The following is a 26,773-nucleotide window of genomic DNA, read 5'->3' as shown; positions in this document are numbered from 1 at the left end:
CGATTCACAACACTGACATCAGAAAACCGCTCACCCACACGACGCCACACACGCTGTCTGCCATCTGCCCTGAACAGTGTGAACCGGGATTCATCCATGAAAAGAACACCTCTCCGACATGCCAAACGCCAGCGAATGTGAGCATTTGCCCACTCAAGTCGGTTACAACGACGAACTGGACTCAGGTCGAGACCCCGATGAGGACGACGAGCATGCAGATGAGCTTCCCTGAGATGGTTTCTGACAGTTTGTGCAGAAATTCTTTGGTTATGCAAACCGATTGTTTCAGCAGCTGTTCGAGTGGCTGGTCTCAGACGATCTTGGAGGTGAACATGCTGGATGTGGAGGTCCGGGACTGGTGTGGTTACACGTGGTCTGCGGTTGTGAGGCTGGTTGGATGTACTGCCAAATTCTCTGAAACACCTTTGGAGATGGTTTATGGTAGAGAAATGAACATTCAATACACAAGCAACAGCTCTGGTTGACATTCCTGCTGTCAGCATGCCAATTGCACGCTCCCTCAAATCTTGCGACATCTGTGGCATTGTGCTGTGTGATAAAACTGCACCTTTCAGAGTGGCCTTTTATTGTGGACAGTCTAAGGCACACCTGTGCACTAATCATGGTGTCTAATCAGCATCTTGATATGGCACACCTGTGAGGTGGGATGGATTATCTCAGCAAAGGAGAAGTGCTCACTATCACAGATTTAGACTGATTTGTGAACAATATTTGAGGGAAATGGTGATATTGCGTATGTGGAAAAAGTTTTAGATCTTTGAGTTCATCTTATACAAAATGGGAGCAAAACCAAAAGTGTTGCGTTTATATTTTTGTTGAGTGTGTATATATATATATATATATATATATATATATATATATATATATAAAATCATTTTCTGATATATAACTTTTTATCCATATATGATATATTTTTTCTCTGATATATAACTTTAATATATATATATATATATATATATATATATATATATATACACTATGAATTATATTGATACTCTATATATGATTATATATCATTTTCTTACCAATCGACAAATGTCAGTTCTCCCCAGTTTCTCCGTGATCAAAACCATACATACACGCACACAGAGGCCACTTGGCTATACACACACTTATTTATTTATTTCTTCATTTATTTATTTATACACATATACGTGCCGTTACTCGAGTGTGACGTCGATGTCTCCACGGAAACGGTGGGTGACGGATCTCCTCTACTATTGGTTGAGCCAAGGTCAGCTGCTGCTGCGACGTTGCACGTGGTACCAGATGAATATGGCGGCCTCCGTGTGTCGGTGCTACGAGGTTAGAATATGATGTATAATTATATAATTTACTGTTTTGAGTTTTGTTCGAGACAATATTTATCGCAGTGCTTCGTGTTTTCGTTGTCTGTTGTGTGCTTAAGATTCAGTGTACAGTGAGTAAGTTGGCTGTATGTGTTATAAAAAGGCCTCAGTGCAGCAGTACTGTGACGGACCATCTGGTCATCTCGTAAAAATAAAAGTCGGAATTTAAATAGGAGGCTTTCAGATTGAATAGTTAGTGATATCTACTGTAACAGCAGCTAACTTGGTTAGTCCAAGATTGTCCTTCAATATTCAGTACTCATGAGCCATTAAGGTCTGTACCATACAGTTTATAATCAGTCTCTCTCTCTCTCTCTCTCTCTATAGAGAGAGAGAGAGTTGGACGAGTAATTTCAAGACTTCCCCAGCATTTTGTACTTGGTCAAATGGTTTCACAGATTCCCTGTGCTGTTTAAACAGCAAACGTTTGAGTTAGTCCATCTTGGCTTTGTGTCAGCAATAACTTAAAACACAAGTGTCATTATCTTGTAACTCACAACTTGAAAGAGCAGATAACGAGGATGATGTCTTTAAACCAGCGGCCACCAACCCTGCTGCTGGAGGTCACTTGTTCTGCATGTGTTCCTACTGCAACTGCAGTTGATTAGTCAAGTCTGGTGTTTCCTACCTCTTGATTGAATGAGCACAGTACACCTAACTTAGGGTACATCTACACATACATGGCTATTTTTGAAAGCAGGGATTTTCCACCTTCTTTTTTTGAAAAATGTATCCACCCACTTGACAACACAAAACACATTGTCATCCACTGTCAAGAGCATGGAAAAGCAACAGGTGGTAATGTAACTCCAACCATATAGTTATGTTGGCCAATCTTAAGCTTGGAGAAAAAGACAAAAACTACTTTTCTACATTTTATCAGAGTTCCTGAAAATCTTCATATTGGAAGGAGTTTTGCAAAAGCACAGTTTTCATTGACTTAAAATGCAGTTTGCATGTTAATGAAAGGCCAAAACGCATCAAAAAGCTATGTGTTCCATAGGACGAGACTCCGTAGCTGAAAGCAACACTCTCCATAGCCGACAATCAGTTCACCCTATTGAGGTTTCAAATCTCGCAAGATCTCAGAGAGGTGGCTTTTACTCCAAGATGTAGTTTATATTGTACTATATATATATATATATATATATATATATATATATATATACATACACCGTTGGGCAGATAAATATAATGTCTTACTTTATTTGCCCAACTGTTGGGCAGATAAGTCATATATTGAACATTACACGCCCAACTGTTGGGCAGATAAATATAATGTCTTACCTTATTCGCCCAACCATGATCATGTATTTGACATGTTTTGTGCATCTAAACTGTATTTTTCACCACTTTTTTAAAGCTCTATTGCGCCGTGAAAAGTGGCGTATGTTTGACACATTTAGTGGCGCCGTCTTTAATTACTGCAAAAATGGATGAAAGCAGACAAACTTTATAAGTATTTTCAATCAATCAATCAATTTTATTTATATAGCGCCAAATCACAACAAACAGTTGCCCCAAGGCGCCTTATATTGTAAGGCAAGGCCATACAATAATTACGTAAAAACCCCAACGGTCAGAACGACCCCCTGTGAGCAAGCACTTGGCGACAGTGGGAAGGAAAAACTCCCTTTTAACAGGAAGAAACCTCCAGCAGAACCAGGCTCAGGGAGGGGCAGTCTTCTGCTGGGACTGGTTGGGGCTGAGGGAGAGAACCAGGAAAAAGACATGCTGTGGAGGGGAGCAGAGATCAGTCACTAATGATTAAATGCAGAGTGGTGCATACAGAGCAAAAAGAGAAAGAAACACTCAGTGCATCATGGGAACCCCCTAGCAGTCTAAGTCTATAGCAGCATAACTAAGGGATGGTTCAGGGTCACCTGATCCAGCCCTATAACTATAAGCTTTAGCAAAAAGGAAAGTTTTAAGCCTAATCTTAAAAGTAGAGAGGGTGTCTGTCTCCCTGATCTGAATTGGGAGCTGGTTCCACAGGAGAGGAGCCTGAAAGCTGAAGGCTCTGCCTCCCATTCTACTCTTACAAACCCTAGGAACTACAAGTAAGCCTGCAGTCTGAGAGCGAAGCGCTCTATTGGGGTGATATGGTACTATGAGGTCCCTAAGATAAGATGGGACCTGATTATTCAAAACCTTATAAGTAAGAAGAAGAATTTTAAATTCTATTCTAGAATTAACAGGAAGCCAATGAAGAGAGGCCAATATGGGTGAGATATGCTCTCTCCTTCTAGTCCCCGTTAGTACTCTAGCTGCAGCATTTGAATTAACTGAAGGCTTTTCAGGGAACTTTTAGGACAACCTGATAATAATGAATTACAATAGTCCAGCCTAGAGGAAATAAATGCATGAATTAGTTTTTCAGCATCACTCTGAGACAAGACCTTTCTAATTTTAGAGATATTGCGTAAATGCAAAAAAGCAGTCCTACATATTTCTTTAATATGTGCTTTGAATGACATATCCTGATCAAAAATGACTCCAAGATTTCTCACAGTATTACTAGAGGTCAGGGTAATGCCATCCAGAGTAAGTATCTGGTTAGACACCATGTTTCTAAGATTTGTGGGGCCAAGTACAATAACTTCAGTTTTATCTGAGTTTAAAAGCAGGAAATTAGAGGTCATCCATGTCTTTATGTCTGTAAGACAATCCTGCAGTTTAGCTAATTGGTGTGTGTCCTCTGGCTTCATGGATAGATAAAGCTGGGTATCATCTGCGTAACAATGAAAATTTAAGCAATGCCGTCTAATAATACTACCTAAGGGAAGCATGTATAAAGTGAATAAAATTGGTCCTAGCACAGAACCTTGTGGAACTCCATAATTAACCTTAGTCTGTGAAGAAGATTCCCCATTTACATGAACAAATTGTAATCTATTAGATAAATATGATTCAAACCACCGCAGCGCAGTGCCTTTAATACCTATGGCATGCTCTAATCTCTGTAATAAAATTGTATGGTCAACAGTATCAAAAGCAGCACTGAGGTCTAACAGAACAAGCACAGAGATGAGTCCACTGTCTGAGGCCATAAGAAGATCATTTGTAACCTTCACTAATGCTGTTTCTGTACTATGATGAATTCTAAAACCTGACTGAAACTCTTCAAATAGACCATTCCTCTGCAGATGATCAGTTAGCTGTTTTACAACTACCCTTTCAAGAATTTTTGAGAGAAAAGGAAGGTTGGAGATTGGTCTATAATTAGCTAAGATAGCTGGGTCAAGTGATGGCTTTTTAAGTAATGGTTTAATTACTGGCACCTTAAAAGCCTGTGGTACATAGCCAACTAATAAAGATAGATTGATCATATTTAAGATCGAAGCATTAAATAATGGTAGGGCTTCCTTGAGCAGCCTGGTAGGAATGGGGTCTAATAGACATGTTGATGGTTTGGATGAAGTAACTAATGAAAATAACTCAGACAGAACAATCTGAGAGAAAGAGTCTAACCAAATACCGGCATCACTGAAAGCAGCCAAAGATAACGATACGTCTTTGGGATGGTTGAGTAATTTTTTCTCTAATAGTTAAAATTTTATTAGCAAAGAAAGTCATGAAGTCATTACTAGTTAAAGTTAAAGGAATACTCGGCTCAATAGAGCTCTGACTCTTTGCCAGCCTGGCTACAGTGCTGAAAAGAAACCTGGGGTTGTTCTTATTTTCTTCAATTAGTGATGAGTAGTAAGATGTCCTAGCTTTACGGAGGGCTTTTTTATAGAGCAACAGACTCTTTTTCCAGGCTAAGTGAAGATCTTCTAAATTAGTGAGATGCCATTTCCTCTCCAACTTACGGGTTATCTGCTTTAAGCTGCGAGTTTGTGAGTTATACCACGGAGTCAGGCACTTCTGATTTAAAGCTCTCTTTTTCAGAGGAGCTACAGCATCCAAAGTTGTCTTCAATGAGGATGTAAAACTATTGACGAGATACTCTATCTCACTTACAGAGTTTAGGTAGCTACTCTGCACTGTGTTGGTATATGGCATTAGAGAACATAAAGAAGGAATCATATCCTTAAACCTAGTTACAGCGCTTTCTGAAAGACTTCTAATGTAATGAAACTTATTCCCCACTGCTGGGTAGTCCATCAGAGTAAATGTAAATGTTATTAAGAAATGATCAGACAGAAGGGAGTTTTCAGGGAATACTGTTAAGTCTTCAATTTCAATACCATAAGTCAGAACAAGATCTAAGATATGATTAACGTGGTGGGTGGACTCATTTACATTTTGAGCAAAGCCAATTGAGTCTAATAATAGATTAAATGCAGTGTTGAGGCTGTCATTCTCTGCATCTGTGTGGATGTTAAAATCGCCCACTATAATTACCTTATCTGAGCTAAGCACTAAGTCAGACAAAAGGTCTGAAAATTCACAGAGAAACTCACAGTAACGACCAGGTGGACGATAGATAATAACAAATAAAACTGGTTTTTGGGACTTCCAATTTGGATGGACAAGACTAAGAGCCAAGCTTTCAAATGAATTAAAGCTCTGTCTGAGTTTTTGATTAATTAATAAGCTGGAATGGAAGATTGCTGCTAATCCTCCGCCTCGGCCCGTGCTACGAGCATTCTGGCAGTTAGTGTGACTCGGGGGTGTTGACTCATTTAAACTAACATATTCATCCTGCTGTAACCAGGTTTCTGTAAGGCAGAATAAATCAATATGTTGATCAATTATTATATCATTTACTAACAGGGACTTAGAAGCGAGAGACCTAATGTTTAATAGACCACATTTAACTGTTTTAGTCTGTGGTGCAGTTGAAGGTGCTATATTATTTTTTCTTTGTGAATTTTTATGCTTAAATAGATTTTTGCTGGTTATTGGTGGTCTGGGAGCAGGCACCGTCTCTACGGGGATGGGGTAATGAGGGGATGGCAGGGGGAGAGAAGCTGCAGAGAGGTGTGTAAGACTACAACTCTTTTGAACGGAAGCCTGTTAACGACGACAAACCAATTTTTATAAACAAAATGCTGCTTGTTGCCTGTAAGATGGTGTTAATTTGACACAGTTCCGTGAGTATGATAAGCCAAACAGAACCACTTTAGATCACAGCCCCTCTGCGGGCTGCGAACCCTCCTGCAGCCTGCGAGAAGATATCCCCCCACCCCACCCAGCAATGAACCCGGAAGTGAACTTACAAGCGCGCTCATTGGTCGGTTGTGGTTGGGCGTATATGCTTGCGTATTTGCTTTATTGAACCAATGGTTGAGCGTATAGCCACTCCGTTTTCTATAACACCAGTGTACCTCTTAGGGCCTTAGCAGTGGGTGGAGTATGAAAACATGTAGGGTCATGATCTCTAGCAGCAGGATTGGTGACCCCAGCTTCAGAGGGTGTTTAACTTTGATGCATCAGATCAATTGAAAAAGCAACTTTTTTTGCCTATGTAATATCCCATAGTATTTGCTACCTGATGGATATTTAGTGGACACTGGATAGATGATTGTGGATCATGCATGTAGTTTGTCGGGCACATTGTGGCTGGACATGATGCAGCAACTTCTTTTTCAGTCTGGCAAATTATTGACGGAAAACTCAAAACAGTGTTCGGCAATATCTGTGCTTCAAAACATTTTTCCGGAGTCCATGTTGAAAGGAAGGCATCATACACTGTGCTAAATGGGTCTTCAGTGCACCAACTGTTTTGCTTTTTGAGGTTTCATAACATCGCAGTTTATTGGCACCCTTGTTGCAGACCGAATGGTCCGCCCTGCCTCCACTGCGCATGTGTTATTTGGGACCACAGCAGCTGGTCTGAGACTGATTCTCTTCACCCAAAGTGGTCAAAAGGAATAATGGGATTATTAATCATCAGATGACAAAGTAAAACCTCTTAAATCATTCTAAAATCAGTTTTAAGGAGAAACAAGGTTGTTTTAAGCAGAAAACAAGGCGATAATCGATGACACTTTGAAATAACAGAGGCGCAGTGAACGCAGCAGCTCGTCATGGCTGCTGTGCTCTGATCGCTTCCTCCATCTTTTATGATGAAATAATACTGAATTTATGTGGAAATGATTGTTGTACAAAAGCTTCAGATATCTGTTGCTGAGATAGGTGATGACTGGAGTGCAGTTTTAAGCAGAAATGAGGCAGTAATCGGTGAAATACTGCAGACGCTCCAAAATGACGCATGTGCAATGAAGGCAGAGCAGACCGATTTTTAGTGACACCCTCTGGTGTTGAAGCATAATAAAACACAAGTGAATGGACTAATCACAGTGTTTTGGTTCATAAGACATTCCTTTACTCATTGAATGTCTACAATTATGTTCTCCCCGTGTTTGCATGGGTTTCCTCTGGGTGCTCCGGTTTCCTCCCACATTTAAAGACATGCAGGTTAGGTTAACTGGAAACTTTATAATTGTCCAGGTCTCCCTTGCAAAAGAGATCTCGATCTCAATGGAACTAACCTGGATAAATAAAGGTTAAATTAAATTAGCACAGAGCATGTGTTGCTCACTATATAAATAACTTTTCTCCTATTATCAAAAGTAATTCATTTTGAGAGGCATTCCTGATGTCGGCATTGTTGCTACATTTTGCATTGTTCTTGTCATTTTCTCCACTTTCTGTTCATTATATATTTGATTCACTAACTAAACAACCTGTTTTCAGTAACTGTCATCTTCCCCCGTTTGTATTTGTGACTAATGGTGAGTTTGTCTTGTTTCAGCTGCTTGGCAGACGTGTCTGGATCGTCAGTTCTCGGTCTCTGGTCCCATCTTTGTGGAGCAGTGATGTCTACAAGTTACAGAGAAGTCTGGTAGCAGCAGTGCAGGTAGCATGTAAAATTGTCTCCTTTTCACCTCCAGATGACCATTACATGCTCACTGACCGTGACATTAGGGAACATTGCGGTGTCTTTTGTGCCATCAGAGTCACAGTGGCAAACATCATGATGAACTTGTAGACAGGTGAACAAGATGATACTATAACCTTTGCCCTCCACTGTCACATCCCAGAGTTACATAGAAAATTAAATATGCCACATTTGAAGTAATAAATTTGTGAAATTTTTCAAAATGTTTCCAAAATTAACCCTTTTTGCCCCACTGGCAACAGTTGTTGCCGAAATGTGTCACTGTCATTTTCTACTCACAATAAAAAATCTCAAAGGTACTAATGCAAATTTTTCCAATTATTAAAAAAAAAACAAAAATCTAGGCATAAACGGGTTAAACAAATGGAAAAAGTGTGAATTGTAACAAAAACTGAGATAATACAAATTATGTTTGAGCTTTAAATTGGCAACATCAAGTGGAAGCTGAACAAATTTTCATGAGGAAGAAAAGTAAAGTGGGTGAAGCCAGTTAAACCATGTCAGTAAAAATCCAACTGGAGCAAATCCTGCTCTGCTGGTGGCTTCCTCAGTTTTGTGAGAGTGCAGAATTATTGGCGTGTGAAATGTATGTTTTCATTTGTTGAATGATGGCAATAAATGTGAAAACAAAAGTATGAACCAGTGCTTGGTAAGGCTGTTTCAGGAGTGATTATGCCCTTTTGTTGGTAAAGCACAAAGAAATTTGATATTGAACTATTGCTTACTGATGGAACTATTTCTGATAATGTTCTGTCTGCTTGTTTGTTGCAACAACAGGTGCGACATGCCTCAGGACGTAAAGGTTTTCTGGGGGAGTTTGTGGATAATCTGCGTCAGGAGTTCAGTAAGAATCAGGAGATGAAAGAGAACATAAAGAAGTTCAGAGAAGAGGCCAAGAGGCTTGAGGAGTCTGATGCTCTTCAGCAGGCTCGCAGGAAATATGTAAGAACGTTATTTGCTTTGTGGTGCCCGCGACATCGTATGGAGAAATCTGTCTTTAGAGCATCTTTGAAGTTTTATTGTGATAGTGTAACTTATCAGCATCAAGGTAAATGGGTTTTGCGTTTTATTTTGGAAAGATGCAGACAGTCTTTTTTTTTTCTTCTTCTTCTTTCTTAATATGGGTCAGAAATCTATAGAGGCCGAGACAGTGAAGACGTCTGAGGTGCTGAAGAAGACTTTGGGCTCACTGTCAGTGACTGTCAAGGAGGTGAGATATCAGCATTTGTACAAACATCACATTACTACAAAACAACCAAATATTCATAACACTGACATTGGTCGGTGATTGGTTAGACAAACCTAATATTCATATTTTTTATTGATTGTTCCTGTTTGGACTTTTATTTTTCCAGCTGAGATATTGTATTTGAACTTGTGGTAAACTATCAGAACTATGTGGAAAAGGATGCAAATCTTCTTAGCTGTGATTCAGGTGGTGTGTTTTATATAATCTGAGTAATATAATGTTGTGTCTGTGTATGTGTGTTCCTGCCACAGGGTATTGAGGAGGTGAGTCGGACTGACTTGGGGAAGAAGATCAGGCAAGGTGTGGAGGAGGCGGCCAGGACGGCCGTGCACTCTGCTGAATCTGTGTCCAAAGGAGGCGAGAAACTGGGCAGAACCAGTGCCTTCAAGGCACTTTCACAGGTCAGGTGTTAAAGCTGATAACATGCTTAAATTTCTTAACACCCTTTAATTGCAGCGTTGATGGTTCAACATTTAATGCTAACATACTTCATTTGCTTCACCTTGTCATTGTTGATATCTGAAAGAATAAATACTTGACTGAGGGTGTCAGAAGCAAATGTCATCAAATTAAGATGTAGCTTGAGCACTAAAATGATCACTTTCATTGTCAGGTAAAGCAACAAGAACATTGTGGCAGGAGGAGGGTTCTGTGCTGTAATTTACTGCAAAATGGTTGTGTTCTCAAATCAAGGATTGGGGAGAAAAATTGCAGCTGTTTGGAATGGTTAATCTGTTTAGAAAGCATTTTGAACTAAAGGGCTGGTAGCAGCTTGGTGGACTGACATGTACCATTATGGTTCATGTTTTCAAAAACCTTTGTGTGTCATCTTCACAGGGTGTGGAAACAATGAAGAAGGAGATGCACGTAGGTGACGACGGCCCTTACAGAGCTCCTCTGCAGCTGAGGAAGAGGAGCGACTTCTCCTCTAAAGGAGCAGACAGTGACACTAGACTGTTCGAGGCCAATGAGTGAGTACCATGTTTTCTCTCTCGCCCATAAAACTTTAAATGTGTATCTTATTCTCGAGTGAGGTTTTGGATCTACACCAGTCATAACGTTGTGGTAAATGGACTGCATTTATATAGCACTTTTCCATCTATTATCAGATCCTCAAAGTGCTTTATAACGATGCCTCGCATTCACCCATTCACACACACTTGCACACCGATGTCAGGGTGTTGCGATGCAAGGTGCTCCCTTACATACCGAAAACAACTTTGGGATTAACGACCTTGCCCGAGGGCCATTCGTGATTTTTCCAGCCAGACAGGGGTTTGAACAGAGAATCCTCTAGTCTCAAGCACACTACTAGACCAGTGGTGTCCAAACTATTCCAGAAAGGGCCAAGAGGGTGCAGGTTTTCTTTGCAGCTAGTGACTCCCCCAGGTGATTTCACTGATGAACTCATTCCACCCGTTCAAAGGGATGTTAATCAGTGAAATCACCTGCTGAAGTCAGTGGCTGCAAGGAAAACCTGCACCCTCTTGGGCCTTTCTGGAATAATTTGGACACCACTGCACTAGACCATCACCCCATACCATAGCATTGTGACCACTGAAAGGTGAAGTGAAAAACACTTATTTATCTTGAACAGACACATTGTGAAATAGGCATGAAAACTAAGCATCCAAAAGCAACACATAGTCTGGATTTTAAACAAAGAAAAGAAATATGCTCGAGAAGGAGCAGGAAGAAGCAGAAATACTTATCGAGTCTTGGCCCTTCTTCTGTCTTAAATTTTCAATGCGCGACACGCTCTCTCCACCTGTGCAGCTCCTTCTTGATTTTATCCTACAATTCAGCCCAGGTTTCTCCCAGTGACTTTTGGATTCTGTCAAATATCAGGTTGTTACGTCTGGACTGACCTTCCAAATATTCCGTTTTGTCTGTGATGGTCAGTAGACTTTCATAGACTTTGTAAATGTCCGCCTGCATTGAATTGCAGTGTTCTGCCCGCTTAGACATGTCAGCTTTCAAATCATCCACATCTTTTTGTGTAAACTGCCGGCTCATTTTGATTTCTTGTGCGTCCCTGTGATACTGCATCCAGTCTGGTGTCAGTGGACTCTATGATCACTTGGACAAATCCCTTAAAGTTTTCCTCTTGTTTCTTCAGTAGAGCCATGAACGTGTCCTTTTGCTGCTGCATCATTTCAGTCCCCTGTGAGAGCAACACGTACTCCTCATCCGGTTTAGCCTCTACTTTAGTTGCTTTTGGTGACATTTCCTGCGTTCAGTTAACTTTCTTGCTATGCTGCCGTTTACCAGCGCAGGAAGTTGTAGCCGTTAGCTGCCAGACTGTTGTTAGTGCTGCTTGTTGTTAGCTAACTAGCAAGCCCAAGTCTTTTTCTCGCAGTCCAAAGTCACAAAAAAGTTTCCTTACACAGCTGTTGATCTGTGGTTTGACAGTGTACAACAACACCTAATTCCAACCAAAGGACTGAGTAATTACGACCTTGGCTCAGCAGAGAAGAGCTTTGTTTACGCCCTCAGCATCACGGGAAATCCGTCCAATAAAGTGGTCCGGGTTTCATCACACCAGGCACAAACACTGATTTACTTTGTAAGAGTGGCAGCTGTCACTTGGGCAATAGACAGGTCCAAATTATGGTGGCTAGACATCTGTGCCAGAGCATCTTCAGAAGTGCAGTTGTTGTGTGATGTTCCCAGTCTGTAGTGGTCATTATCTACCAAACATGGTCCTGGATGTGCTACACAATCATGTCCAATCCATGGATACCACAACTCACAAATGAAAACATCTTGGTGCCAGGTACCATGGCACACCTTCACAGGCTGAGCAGAGTCCATGCTTCATCTGGTCAGGGCTTATTTATAGACAAAGGAAGGTGTAAACAATATTCGGCAAGTAGTCACAGTGTTATGGCTGATCGGTGTATAATGTGAGATGTTGCAGATGTGTTACTGTTTCTTTTTGCAGAGATGCTATGGGTGTCGTTCTTCACAAGGATTCTAAGTGGTACCAGCAGTGGAAGGACTTCAAAGATAACAACGTAGTTTTCAACAGTAAGGAAAAAACAAACAGACTCCATACCTTAGCTTTCACACTGTGGAATTTGTTACTTCATAGACCACTACAGTTTGTAATGTCTTTTAAGTACAGCAGGTGGCAGCATGCTCTTTTGTACCATGTTCCAAATCAGGCTTCAGGTGTTTTTCTATATAGTGGGATGTCCAAATTTTTGTGTTTGTGTCACTGAAAGTTGCTCTTACTTGTTAAACTGTGTATCTGATCTTTTCTGTGTGTGTGTGTGTGTGTGTGTGTGTGTGTGTGTGTGTGTGGTGGGCCACCTGCAGGGTTCTTTGAGATGAAGATGAAATATGACGAAAGTGATAACGCCTTCATCAGAGCATCCAGGGCTGTGACCGAGAGAGTCACCAGCTTCATGGGTAATAATTACATTTATGTTATTGTTGACTCTTCCTGGAATAATGTTTATAATTCTGTGGGAAGGAGCTGTGTATTTAGACAGAAACTCTAGCTGTCTGTGGACGAGATTTAATACAATTGTTTTATACCATGAAAATGTTAGCCTAACTGAAAGTACATATAAACACACAAATACAGTAGTAGTATATTGTTTTGTAAGTGTGGATGTGGGTGTTTTTATATCTCGCACAAACAGAAATGTTGGGGTAATATAGGAATCGCCATCTCTATATTTTCAAAAGCAACTCCAAACAGTTTGGTAAAAATGAAAAATGAAACGAAAAATGAAACGTCACATTGTGATAGCAATTCTCACAAAGACGTGCATAAATCTAAATAATTATGGTCTGACGTCTTCAGAGAGAGAGTTGCCACTCTGAGAGGTATTGAGAGGTTTGCATCAGTCTTAGAAGTTGGCTGCAGTTAGGGGTTAGTAGTTCCTGTAGATCACTTATAATATTACCATATATTTCTAAGAAATCATAAAATGTAAGCACTCAGTATTAACTACACAACGTAATTGGAAGTTTAGGGAATAATCCAGTTTGATTGTTTGGAGACCTCTTCTGTGTTCACGCTTTCATTTCTTCTTAAATTTGTGGAAAATGGGATTTCCCTCATGATGTAATCATCAGATGTGAGTATAGGGCTATTTCTGTTCTATTTCTTTATTTTGCACATTTTAAAAGTTACCATAAATACAAGGACAAGTACACAGTGCAGGGACAGGCAACAGGCTCCACCTCAAAATGAAACATTACTTTAAATTTAATTAAAAAAAACAAAAAACATTAAAAGTAGTACACATAGACACCTTTCATGACAACAGAAATAATAATAGTAATAAAAGAAATACAGGCAAACAAAGACAACAATGTGTAGAAAACCATTTATGAGAGAGCAGTTAAATGAGCTTTTAATCATCTTTGAACTCAGGCTTCACTGATACTTGTCAAAAATAAAATAAAAAAGTGAGTGTATCCTTTAATGTTTCTTCCCTGTGATTGTCCATCTATTGGTTGTTAAATTCTGGCGTTGTTTTTGTTTTTCCAGGTGGTCTTTTCTCAAAAACAGAAATGTCTGAGGTGCTGACAGAGATTGTGAAGGCAGATCCCAGCTTCGACAAAGACTCTTTTCTCAAACAGTGTGAAAAAGACATCATCCCCAACATACTGGAGGTAGGGGGAGCATCGGTTCTCCGTATGACTGTGTCTCTGGTGGTCATACTTGTTCCTCATTAATAACCGTCGAGCAGGCAGCTCTACAATTATACCTGCTAATATGTAGATCTGGGTTCTATTCCTGCTCATGCTACCCGTCTGTGTCCTTTTACAAGGTACTCCAGCTGTAATTAGGTAAGTGTCTTGGCTGGGGAATTAATCTGCACCTCCACCTGGATGGGACAGCAGCCCGTCCAGGTGGAGTTGTAGACTCGCTGCTTCCCACTACTGAATCAGGCTTGATCGCTACTTCTGCAAGTTCAAAGCAACTAGAATAATCCTGAGTCCAAAGCAGAAGACACAAAATGTGTTGTGTCTTTCACGTTCATAGAACAAGTATAGACAGTGCAGAATTGTAAAGAGTAGAGTCCTGTCATTTCAGGGGAAAATATGCAGGATCTGAGTTACAGTAGTGTTCAGAATAATAGTAGTGCTATGTGACTAAAAAGATTAATCCAGGTTTTGAGTATATTTCTTATTGTTACATGGGAAACAAGGTACCAGTAGATTCAGTAGATTCTCACAAATCCAACAAGACAAAGCATTCATGATATGCACACTCTTAAGGCTATAAAATTGGGCTATTAGTAAAAAAAAAAAAGTAGAAAAGGGGGTGTTCACAGTAATAGTAGTGTGGCATTCAGTCAGTGAGTTCATCAATTTTGTGGAACAAACAGGTGTGAATCAGGTGTCCCCTATTTAAGGATGAAGCCAGCACCTGTTGAACATGCTTTTCTCTTTGAAAGCCTGAGGAAAATGGGACGTTCAAGACATTGTTCAGAAGAACAGCGTAGTTTGATTAAAAAGTTGATTGAGAGGGGAAAACGTATACGCAGGTGCAAAAAATTATAGCCTGTTCATCTACAATGATCTCCAATGCTTTAAAATGGACAAAAAAACCAGACACGCGTGGAAGAAAACGGAAAACAATCATCAAAATGGATAGAAGAATAACCAGAATGGCAAAGGCTCACCCACTGATCAGCTCCAGGATGATCAAAGACAGTCTGGAGTTACCTGTAAGTGCTGTGACAGTTAGAAGACGCCTGTGTGAAGCTAATTTATTTGCAAGAATCCCCCGGAAAGTCCCTCTGTTAAATAAGACGTGCAGAAAAGGTTACAATTTGCCAAAGAACACATCAACTGGCCTAAAGAGAAATGGAGGAATATTTTGTGGACTGATGAGAATAAAATTGTTCTTTTTGGGTCCAAGGACCGCAGACAGTTTGTGAGACGACCCCCAAACTCTGAATTCAAGCCACAGTTCACAGTGAAGACAGTGAAGCATGGTGGTGCAAGCATCATGATATGGGCGTTTTTCTCCTACTATGGTGTTGGGCTTATATATCGCATACCAGGTATCATGGATCAGTTTGGATATGTCAAAATACTTGAAGAGGTCATGTTGCCTTATGCTGAAGAGGACATGCCCTTGAAATGGGTGTTTCAACAAGACAATGACCCCAAGCACACTAGTAAACGAGCAAAATCTTGGTTCCAAACCAACAAAATTAATGCCTCGCAGATGTGAAGAAATAATGAAAAATTGTTGTTATACAACGAAATACTAGTTTAGTCATTCACAGGATTGCTAAAAAAGCAATTTGAGCATAATAGTTTTGAGTTTGTAGCATCAACAGCAGATGCTACTATTATTGTGAACACCCCCTTTTCTACTATTTTTTTTACTAATAGCCCAATTCCATAGTCTTAAGAGTGTGCATATCATGAATGCTTGGTCTTGTTGGATTTGTGAGAATCTACTGAATCTACTGGTACCTTGTTTCCCATGTAACAATAAGAAATATACTCAGAACCTGGATTAATATTTTTAGTCACATAGCACTATTATTCTGAACTCTACTGTATGTCTGTGTAATGGAATAAAAATCTGCTGTGATTAAAACTACAAGAACGTGTTTTTGGTGCTTTTGCTGTTTGCAGGTTGAAACGTTTGCATTTTCAAATTGTCTCGTACCCATTTGATGTGAAACCATAATGTAAAGTAATATTGTCACCTTCCCTGCATGCAACCATCCCTCATGAAACAGGATTTAGCAGGAATAAACAACATATTTCTGATTGAGCTGGTTCAAATAAATCTCCAGGTATGATGTTCTGAAGAATCCTCAGGAATTCAGTGTGACTGTGTTTTCTGCAGGCTATGATTCGTGGAGAGTTGGATGTATTAAAAGACTGGTGCTATGAAGCTGTAAGTGCTGCCGTCTATGTTTTATTCAGTCTGCAGTCAGGTATCATACAGCATCTCTGTATTTTGTAGTATTAATTGAAAATAATGCTGCTTTGTTAGTGTTTAGCCAAGAAATGTACATACAGTGGGGTAAGTATTAAGTAAGGGGGGTAAGTAAGTATTTACTCAGCCCCTGATTGTGCAAGTTCTCCTACTTAGAAAGATGAGAGTGGTCTGTAATTTTCATCATAGGTACACTTCAACTATGAGAGACAAAATGAGGAAAAAAAAATCCAGGAAATCACATTGTAGGATTTTTAAAGAATTTAATTGTAAACCATGGTGGAAAATAAGTATTTGGTCACCCACAAACAAGCAAGATTCCTGGCTCTCACAGACCTGTAACTTCTTCTTTAAGAAGCTCTTCTGTCCTCCACCTATTATCTGTATTAATGGCATCTGTCACAACTCGTTATCTGTATAAAAGACACCTGTCTACAGCCTCAAACAGTCAGACTCCAAACTCAGCCATGGCCAAGACCAAAGAGTTGTTGAAGGGCACCAAGAAGAAAATTGCAGATGTGCACCAGGCTGGGAAGAGTGAATCTACAATAGTCAAGCAGGTTGGTGTGAATAAATCAACTGTGGGAGCAATTGTAAGAAAATGGAAGACATACAAGACCATTGATAATCTTCCTTGATCTGGGGCTCCACGCAAGATGTCATCCCGTGAAGTCAAAATGATCATGAGAATGGTGAACAGAAATCCCAGAACTAAATGGAGGGACCTGATGAATGACCTGCAGAGAGCTGGGACCAAAGTAACAAAGGCTACACAGTACGCAGAGAGGGACTCAAATCCTGCAGTGCCAGACGTGTCCCCCTGCTTAAACTACATGTCCAGGCCCGTTTGAAGTTTGTCAGAGAGCATATGGATGATCCAGAAGAGGATTGGGAGAATATCATGTGGTCAGATGAAACCAAAATAGAACATTTTTGGTAAAAACTCAACTCGTCGTGTTTGGAGGAAGAAGAATGCTGAGTTTCATCCCAAGAACCCCATATCTGCTGTGAAGCATGGGGGTAGAAACATCGTGCTTTGAGGCCCTTTTTCTGCAAAGGGGACAGGGCAACTGATCCGTGTTCAGGGAAGAATGAATGTGGCCATGTATCATGAGATTTTAACCCAAAACCTCCTTCCATCAGTGAGAGCATTGAAGATGCAATGTGTCTGGGTCTTCCAGCATGACGGTGATCCCAAACACACCACTCAAGCAACAAAGGAGTGGCTCCGTAAAAAGCATTTCAAGGTCTTGGAGTGGCCTAGTCAGTGTCCAGACCTCAACCCCATAGAAAATTTGTTACGGGAGTTGAAAGTTTGTGTTGCCCAGCGACAGCCCCAAAACATCACTGCTCTAGAGGAGATCTGCATGGAGGAATGGGCCAAAATACCAGCTACAGTGTATTTTCCACCATAATTTACAAATAAATTCTTTAAAAATCCTACAATGTGATTTCCTGGATTTTTTTTTTTTCTCATTTTGTCTCTCATAGTTGAAGTGTACCTATGATGAAAATTACAGACCTCTCTCATCTTTCTAAGTAGGAGAACTTGCACAATCAGGGACTGACTACTTTTTTGCCCCACTGTAATTACCTTTGGGAACATGAACCCTCCCAATATTGTTTTGCCCACTTTAGTTGACACAGCTGATCTGTGAAGCATTTTCTTTAAAATTCTGAACATGTTTTTATATGTCTGTTCTCAGACGTACAGTCAGCTAGCCCACCCGATCCAGCAGGCCAGAGCTTTGGGGCACCTCTTTCACTCCAAAGTCCTCGACATCGACAACATTGATGTACGTTCTTGCAGCATTTTGCACTATTATTTACACAGCTTACTGATCTGCTGTTGCTCTCTGTTCTTTATGATTTGTCTCAGCTATTGACTGTGATTACACCAAAAACAAAACGTGCGAGTTATCAGGTGAAAGCAGGAAATGGGATAAGCTGTGAAACTGTGCGATCACAGCCTCGTCTGTCATTAATGTAATTTCTCCTGTCAGCAAGTACCACATCTTTCCAAGGTTGGTACATTGGAAAGAAGATACAACATAAATGTTCATACTTTTAAAAGAATTAGTTAGCTACACATTTGATGTGGTGTGGCAACCCCAAGGAAAAAAGGGGGAAGCCAAAAGAATTTTATTTATAGTTATATACGGTCTAAAAGTGAGGTCTGAAATTATTTCATTGTTCATAGATTTATGGCCCAGTCCCACTGGCGTTTAGGGGGGTTTGCGTATGGATTGCGCACAGAATTGACTCATATTTGCTTAACATCCACAATATGCGTGAAACATGTTTGTATGAGTCAGCCGACACCCGCACACGTCCGCAACTATCCGCAGAGGCACGTTTTCCGTTGCCACGATTTTTGAGCTGCACAAAATTTTGGCTGCAGATGACATCCGCCTTACATACTCTATACATACTCAATACATACTCAATCTATGCGCTGTCTATTCGTCGTCATCTGCTGATATCCGCAACTGACAGGGATTTGCGGCTTGGCAGCGGACTGGGACAGTGTGTAAAATGGATATTTTGTGTGCCCATCATGTCCACATCACGAACTAAAATAAGTTGTAGAAAATGCATACAGATTGGCCACGAATAAAGCGTTTTTATTACGTCTGCTTTGCATCTGATTTGCGGCAGATGCAAATCAGATGCTCTGTGTTCACAGCTGGACGCCGTTCTTTGTTCTACCGGCTGCCACGCACTCTGCGCTGGATGCTGCATATATAAAATAATTATTTTGTGGTGGATTAATCATTTTATTCTACAAATTGGCTGTTGAAAACTGCTCTAATCACCTCCTGAATCTCAGAGGAAGCTGCAGCTGGAGCTGTTCGCGCGTGTGTACACGCGAACAGCTAACAAGCTGTAGAAAGCATTTTGAGCCGTCTAAAAAGGTAATTATTTGACCTGTTTACATTGTCATGGCTTGATAAAGCAGTTGCTTGTTTTTTCCTTCTTGTGTGCAGCTGTTAACGCATTTATTTTTATGTTTATAACAGATTTAACTTGTTATAATCCTTCAGACGAGGTGTGATCTGATGCGATCCGCTGACGTCACCACTCACTTTGTTCACTCCTTGTTTACTCCACTTGAGCTGCATGTCGTGTTCGAGATTAGATCGTGCCACATTGCACGACATTTGTGCGTGAAAGATTTTTTGAACATTTCAAAATTCTCTGTGTGTAATAGCGCGGACCGGCGCTCCTCTGGCGTCCTGTCTGCACCTGTTAAAGATGAGTTTACCAGCACGACACATCACGACCTGTGTCGTGAGGAAAAGGCAGGCTCGTGTCAGTGCACTTTAACAATCAACTTGTCCAAATCCAGCAATTGCTCCAGAGGCTGTATTGTTGGTGTGAATAGTGATGCCGACGGCCCAAGTGCACTTCTTTTATGACCGCAATGCAGATGCCGTGCACTTGCAACACGTGCTCGATGCATTCATAATACACCTGTAATACTGCCATGATAATCGCAATGCGTCGGATCAGTTTCCTCACTACATGCGTTATACAACCATGATTGTTCATCATATATTTGCTATACATTATTAATACGAGGTCTGTTAGAAAAGTATCGCACCTTTTTATTTTTTTCAAAAACTATATGGATTTGATTCATATGTTTTTACGTCAGCCAAGCTTGAACCTTCGTGCGCATGTGTGAGTTTTTCCACACCTGTCGGTTGCGTCATTCGCCTGTGGGCAGGCTTTGAGTGAGCACTGCTCCACCTCTCTCATCGTTGTTTCATTGCGAGGAAATGGCGGAATGATTTGGGCTTTTTTCCATCAGAATTTTTTCAGAAACTGTTAGAGACAGGCAGCTGGAAACCATTCGAAAAATTTATCTGGCTTTCAGTGAAAATTTTACAGGCTTCACAGAGAATAAGGAGTATTACTACAGCTTTAAGGACGACCCACAATGGCGCACAGCACGCCGCGCTCCGAGCTGCCATCGAGAGGCAGAAACCACCACATCATTTCTAAACGGATGGCTGTGTGGAGCCGGGACCGCCGTGTGCAATTTCTCTGGTTATCACAAGAGCTGGACATCAGCCATTTTCCGGCAGATTTCACTTTTAACAAGAGATTTTGTCATGGAAAGCCGCGCGGAGGCTTCGCGCGTCGCGACCGATTCGCTGATGAAGCAAGACAAAGGAACACCTCCGTTTCGGAGTGCCAGAGGACAAATTTGGACATGCCCGGCTCTCCACAATTTCTCTTATACTCATTCGACTGGTAAGCACTGAAAGCCGAGATAGACATGTCCCAACCTGTCCTCTGGCACTCCGAAACGGAGGTGTTCCTTTGTCTTGCTTCATCAGTGAATCGGTCATGACGCGCGAAGCCTCCGCGAGGCTTTCCATGACAAAATCTCTTGTTAAAAGTGAACTCTGCCGGAAAATGGCTGATGTCCAGCTCTTAACCAGAGAAATTGCACACAGCGGTCCCGGCTCCACACAGCGGTCCGTTTAGAAATGATGTGGTGGTTTCTGCCTCTCAATGGCGGCGCAACGCGATTGTGGGCCGTCCTTAAAGCTGTAGTAACACTCCTTATTCTCTGTGAAGCCCGTAAAATTTTCACCAAAAGCCAGATAAATTTTTCGAATGGTTTCCAGCTGCCTGTCTCTAACAGTTTCTGAAAAAATTCTGATGGAAAAAAAAGCCCAAATCATTCCGCCATTTCCTCGCAATGAAACAACGATGAGAGGGGTGGAGCAGTGCTCACTCAAAGCCTGTCCACAGGCGAATGATGCAACCGACAGGCGTGGAAAAACTCACACATGCGCATGAAGGTTCAAGCTTGGCTGACGTAAAAACATATGAATCAAATCCATATAGTTTTTGAAAAAAATAAAAAGGCACGATACTTTTCTAACAGACCTCGTATATCCGGAATTCATACTGGGACATTTGTCATTTTTGGCCATTTTTGTTGCGGACGACAACAAACGCCCGTAATTTGTGTACTCAATTCATGCGCAATTAATCCTCTCCCCAGTGGGACAGGGCCCTTAGTTTAAGTGCAGTGAGTGAATACTTTTTCCTTAATGTACACATCAGGTGCATATTTAAGTGGCCAAGGGCCCCTTGAAATATGAATAATGTGAAAATATCCATCTTTTTCAGTGACAGATTCAAAACAATAGTGGTGTAACAGATCTTTGTTGATCTGTAATCACAACACACACACACACACACAAAGTTTGGCACTCATGAGCTACGGACTAATTCCAAAATTTACCTAATTGTATGAATTTTGTTTTCATGTCTTTGTAACTTGATTTTAAAGAGACACCGGTGTTAACCACAGTGCAGTTGCAGTGACATCCCAGTGTGAGTGGAGGGAATGTAACTGCTCCTGTTACAAACTCCGGCTCTGCTACAGACGGCTTGCTGCAGGCTCAGTGCAGTTCTTTTGTCTAAATATGAAACAATCCCTCAAAAATATCAGGAGTTGAGGGTGAAGTGTCCATCAACTCTTCCTCTGCAGTCGTGAGCCCAGTGAACAGAGCACCGCACATAAAACAGGCACAGCCAGACCGTGTCTGTGTTTTTGACTCTACATGATTTTGACAGAAACTATTTTTTATTCACTGATGTTGTTTTAATTTTGTAAAACACTGGACACCTTGTTCTCATTCAGGACCACAGGCCAAAGGTCCTTGATTTCATTGTTGTTGTCCTTTTTTTGTGCAGATGAGTTTTTGTTAATCAGTTTTGTGAGTGCAGGCATGGGCCAATCACAGCATCTCACAATAGCACTTAACTGCGCTGATTAATCAGCGGACAGTTTAATTTGTTGACCACTAAGACTCGCATGTTTTAGACTTTACCTTTAGTTATTTAGCTTGAAACAGACACATCCAGAAAATAATGATTCACTTCATCCCTCCACACTGCTGCCACAGTGTCACAAGTGACAAGACTTTTACCTTTTCAGAAGCACGAGTAAGCTGGAGAAATCTGCTGCGCTGATTTTGTTCTTGTCATTTAATTTGCTTGTCTAATTTCTCTCTGTCTGTCTGTCTGTGTGTTGTAGCTAGCGATGGGTAAGATGATGGAACAGGGTCCAGTCCTTATTATCACTTTCCAGGCCCAGGTTGTCATGGTGATTCGCAGCCCCAAAGGAGAAGTGGTGGAGGGCGATCCGGTCAGTCTTGCATAAGCAGCACAATTAATTTAATACAGTACAGATGTAAACAATTCATATTAGGCTGGAATTAGATCAGCACTTCATAACATGTACCACTTTCACCTTTTTCTTAAATTACTTCCAGTTCTGTTGCCTGAGGCAATGCACTTTGTCAGCTCTTGTTGCTGTTTCAGCTTTGGTTCATTTAGGGTTAATATTTTGTTCCAAAATATCAGAATTTAATTCAGCTCGTGCAGCAGAGGTGTGTAGTTACAGGTTTACTGGCTGCCAGTTCTTCTCTGTTTCAGTTGTGACTTGGTTATGATTCCATGTTGTTTCCTCTCTTTGGAGCTGACCTCCTGCTCTTCTCTCCCCACCACAACAGGAGAAGGTGATGAGGATGATGCACGTTTGGGCGTTGTGCCGTGACCAGGAGGAGCTGAACTCCAATGCAGCTTGGAGACTCCTGGACATTTCTGCCTCCAGCACTGAGCAGGTTCTATAGGAGCAGGAAGATGAGTGACAGAGTGGCTATGGACCACAAAGAGGAGAACACAACCAGAAGAAAGAAAGCTGCATCTGGAATGCTCACATTGTTTGAAGGCAGGATGCTCTTATAAGGCAACACTGAATCTGGTCTCATTGGGACCTAGATGTATTTATTTGTCCACATTCAGTTACAAAAACATACGTCACCATGACCATAAACCATATGACATTTCCACACCATCAGTGGCTGTCAGCACTGCCATGTGCACGTCATGTGTCACACTGGGTAGTTGATGGAGAGTGGCTTCTAACTGCAGAACATTTCTCTTATGTGGTTTTTGGACTTGATGGAGCCGGTGTTTTCACTGACTGACCAATGGCGGATCTCATCCTGCTTTGTTCTCTCACCCTTTCATCACCCGCACCAAGCCAAGCGGTGAAATACGAAAACATGCTGCTGTCGACAGTAAAATGACAATGTGGATGTTGATTCTGTGCAGTCACCTGCTGGGACATTTTAAAGATAAATGTGAAGTTCAATGTTCACACTGTTGTTTAAGGGGGGGCATGAGGTCCTGGAGCAGATGTGATGAGGTTATTAATCACACACAAGTGACAGCATGAAATTTTAAAAGGCTCTGATGCCTGACTTAATGTACACTTAAAATGACCACATATAGGTTTGGATTAAATGACCATTGAGCTGTTGATATCTTACTAATACATGAAGATATGGAGGAAACATTGTGACACTTTTGGTGGAGGTGGGGAATGATGGGAAGAGCTATATCCAGTGGTTCCTCAAGAATTTTCAGGTTCTCAGAAATGCAAAAGCAGCAAACAAAAAAAAAGCTCATTTAAATCAATTACAGAAATGTTTTAATGTATTGAAATGTGCAACCTATGAGCTCTCAAAAACACATGAACACAGCAAGCAGGATTATCACCTCAGTCAAGATGGTACTGCAACAATTTTCATTTTGCGTGTATTGGGGTGTTCTTGTTTTTTATTTTGTCTTCCCCCATGATTTTGGAATAGAGTGCCAATTAAAGTATTTAGAGGTACTTCTGTTTCATATAGAGGTCTCAAACAAGCTGTTGGGCATAAATGATGTAGTAGGAGGATGTATGTGAAAACACTCAAAGCATTATGGGACTTTAGACTGTTTGCTTTTTCAAATATGTTTCTTGAAAGTTAAAACCTGGATGCAAAGCTTCATGAATCAGATATTTTTTCCTCAGTCTTTCATTTACAAATGACTGTTTAATTAGTGATCGTTAAAGTTTAAATGAACACGCAGCTCAGTTGGCTGCTGGGTCACACAACAAAATCACAGCTTAATGACCGTTAAGTTGTTTTAATGTGAAAATGATTTGAAAGAAAGTTACATCTATAAGTGATCAGCAGGTGTTTGACTCACTTGTGGAGCACAGCAGAACAGGAAATGACAAAGGTGTGTTTATCCCTCACGTTTTGGAACGGCCTCACTCAGCGCTGATCCGAGTGTTTTGGATGCCCCAAAATGAATATATTCCAAGTTAATGCATGTTTGGCATTATTTTTATTTTGTTTATGACAAAAAAATTCTAACCTGGTGAGTATTCGCTACCTGGCCTACACTACTAGGAGGGGAAACACTGGCTGCGTCGTATAGTAGATTGGCATTTTCTTCAACATTGAGCTGTGACCCAATCTACTTACTACTGTAAGTACTGTGAGATGTACTATGAGATTTCCACACCAGAAACTTTGATCCAAAGATTTAAATGTACATGAATATACATATACACTACCAGTCAAAAGTGCCAAAACTTTTGACTGGTAGTGTATATATTACAATTGAAGCTCATAAATTGGTGTAATATACGAAACAACAAGCACTGCTCATGTGTGTTGGGGTGGGACCACATCTAAATTAATCATTGTGGCAACTTTATTGTTTACAGGTCAGTAGTTGTTTTCTAAAGCTGTGTTTGTGTTGTTGATTTGTTTGATTTTCTTTGATTGTGTGGTGCATATTAAATGTTTCACGCTGAAGATGGAAAAACAAGAATGAGTACGTTGCCATGCTGCTGTGTCGACTGTCGACTACGTGTGTGGAGAAACTCAATGCGTTAACTGTAAATATTTCAGTGGAAATAATGCTGAGTTCTATTTCTGTAAGGAAATTAAAATGACAAAAAGTAAATAAATCCTCGCAGAAAATCAAGATGATTATGATATTACTATGTCAGTTTTGTGAGCATTTTTTTCTGATCATTCCTTACTTATCAGCTAGTTACAGAATATTTTAGGTTAACAGGAAAAAATCAACTCAATTCCGACATTAGTATCTGACTTTTTTTTTTAATCATTCCTAAATTATCTGCAATTGTTTGTTTTTTATTTAGAAATGTGCTGCCCCAGTCTTAAAATGTATTCAAACTAAAGTGTTAAAATGTATTGTGAATGGAATTTGGATTAATTGTGAGCCTAATGATTTACATTGTGTGCTCTTACTGTTTGTACATCATTCCTGGCTGCTGCATGTGACATTAGACAATGTGTTCATAATGGTACTGAAATTTACAACTGCCTGAAATTTGAGTATTTCCTTAAAAAGAAGACCTGAAAGTTCAGCTACAATTTGCTGGAAGGTACAGCTGAGATGCAAGTCTAGATTTAATGTTTTGGTGAAAGAAAATCCTCCTCTGCTCCACTTCATCGTAAAACTGTATAACTGATGATACAAAATGCAAAACATGCATTATGCACAATTTCTCCAAACACAGCCAAAGAAGCCTAGAGCTTCTTCTGGATTGTCTGGGTCGCTTTCACTCTTCTTGCACAGTCACTCTGTTTTTGAGAATTGTCTACTCCATGCAGATTTACCATAGAGTACCATACTGTTTGTATTTATTTCTTCATAACTCATGTAAATAAAGTCCAGGACATATTCAGTGACTTGGAAATGTTCATGCATCAATCCCTGACTTGTCTGAAGAAAACTGGTAATAAAACTGATTATTTACAGGTGTTGTATATAAGGGGCCCATTACTTATGCAGTCCATCATTTTGGATTTTATATTTAATTAATTTATATGAAGTTGTAGAGATTAGCTTTCAGTTTGAGTTTGAGGATAATTTTAGAAATGTTTATATTGAGAAGCCTGACTTACTACTTTGTATTTGAAATGGCATAAACAAAATATGTGAAATACTAACAGGCCCAATACTTTTGGAGGGCACTGTACATTTTCGTTTTGTGTAAAAGTGGGAATAGTGTGGAAGTAGCGCCTGAACCATGGGAACTGTCGGGACTCGGGTGTAACCAGCAATACTTGGCATTCATCAGTTACACACGTTTGAAAGCGGTCATGTAATAGTAGGAAATCTAAATTTTACCTGCTATTACCTGCTGTATTTATTAAATTGAGCCTGATTTCAATTTTGGAATCACAAATTATCAATGGGAGACCACCTGAAGATACATGTTTGATGTTTTCATGTTGGAGAAGAAACATGCTCCCATATTTACACTGCTGTGCAAAAGTGTTAGAAATGAATAATGAAATAAAATTAAATCAATTAAAATAAGAACCTACAACCATATTTCTGTGTGTGAAATGAGTGGGAATGTGTGTCCAAAACTTTGGTGTATAATTTCTGGGAGGAAATTCTGTAATGATTAACTATGTGGTACCAAAAATGACGATGTGATGTCCTTGAGTGTCAAATGGGGGGATGCC

General features: G+C 40.4%; 1 protein-coding gene across 1 annotated transcript; it reads left to right on the top strand.

The window, feature by feature from the left end:
- Positions 1–1,246: 1,246 nt before the first annotated feature.
- LOC117521969 (mitochondrial import inner membrane translocase subunit TIM44-like) lies at positions 1,247–24,586 on the top strand. The gene is made up of 13 exons (XM_034183333.1): positions 1,247–1,326; positions 8,074–8,178; positions 8,998–9,162; positions 9,350–9,430; positions 9,721–9,870; positions 10,307–10,440; positions 12,414–12,499; positions 12,791–12,883; positions 13,977–14,101; positions 16,305–16,355; positions 18,104–18,193; positions 22,462–22,572; positions 22,940–24,586. Exons 1-13 carry the CDS (start codon positions 1,291–1,293, stop codon positions 23,057–23,059), a joined length of 1,347 nt encoding a protein of 448 aa, XP_034039224.1. The 5' UTR covers positions 1,247–1,290; the 3' UTR covers positions 23,060–24,586.
- Positions 24,587–26,773: the final 2,187 nt, after the last annotated feature.

The sequence above is a fragment of the Thalassophryne amazonica genome, chromosome 12 (assembly GCF_902500255.1).
Source record: "Thalassophryne amazonica chromosome 12, fThaAma1.1, whole genome shotgun sequence".
Taxonomy (NCBI): domain Eukaryota; kingdom Metazoa; phylum Chordata; class Actinopteri; order Batrachoidiformes; family Batrachoididae; genus Thalassophryne; species Thalassophryne amazonica.
The sequence above is the reverse complement of the archived record's forward strand: the minus strand, read 5'-3'. Positions and strand labels throughout refer to the sequence as shown.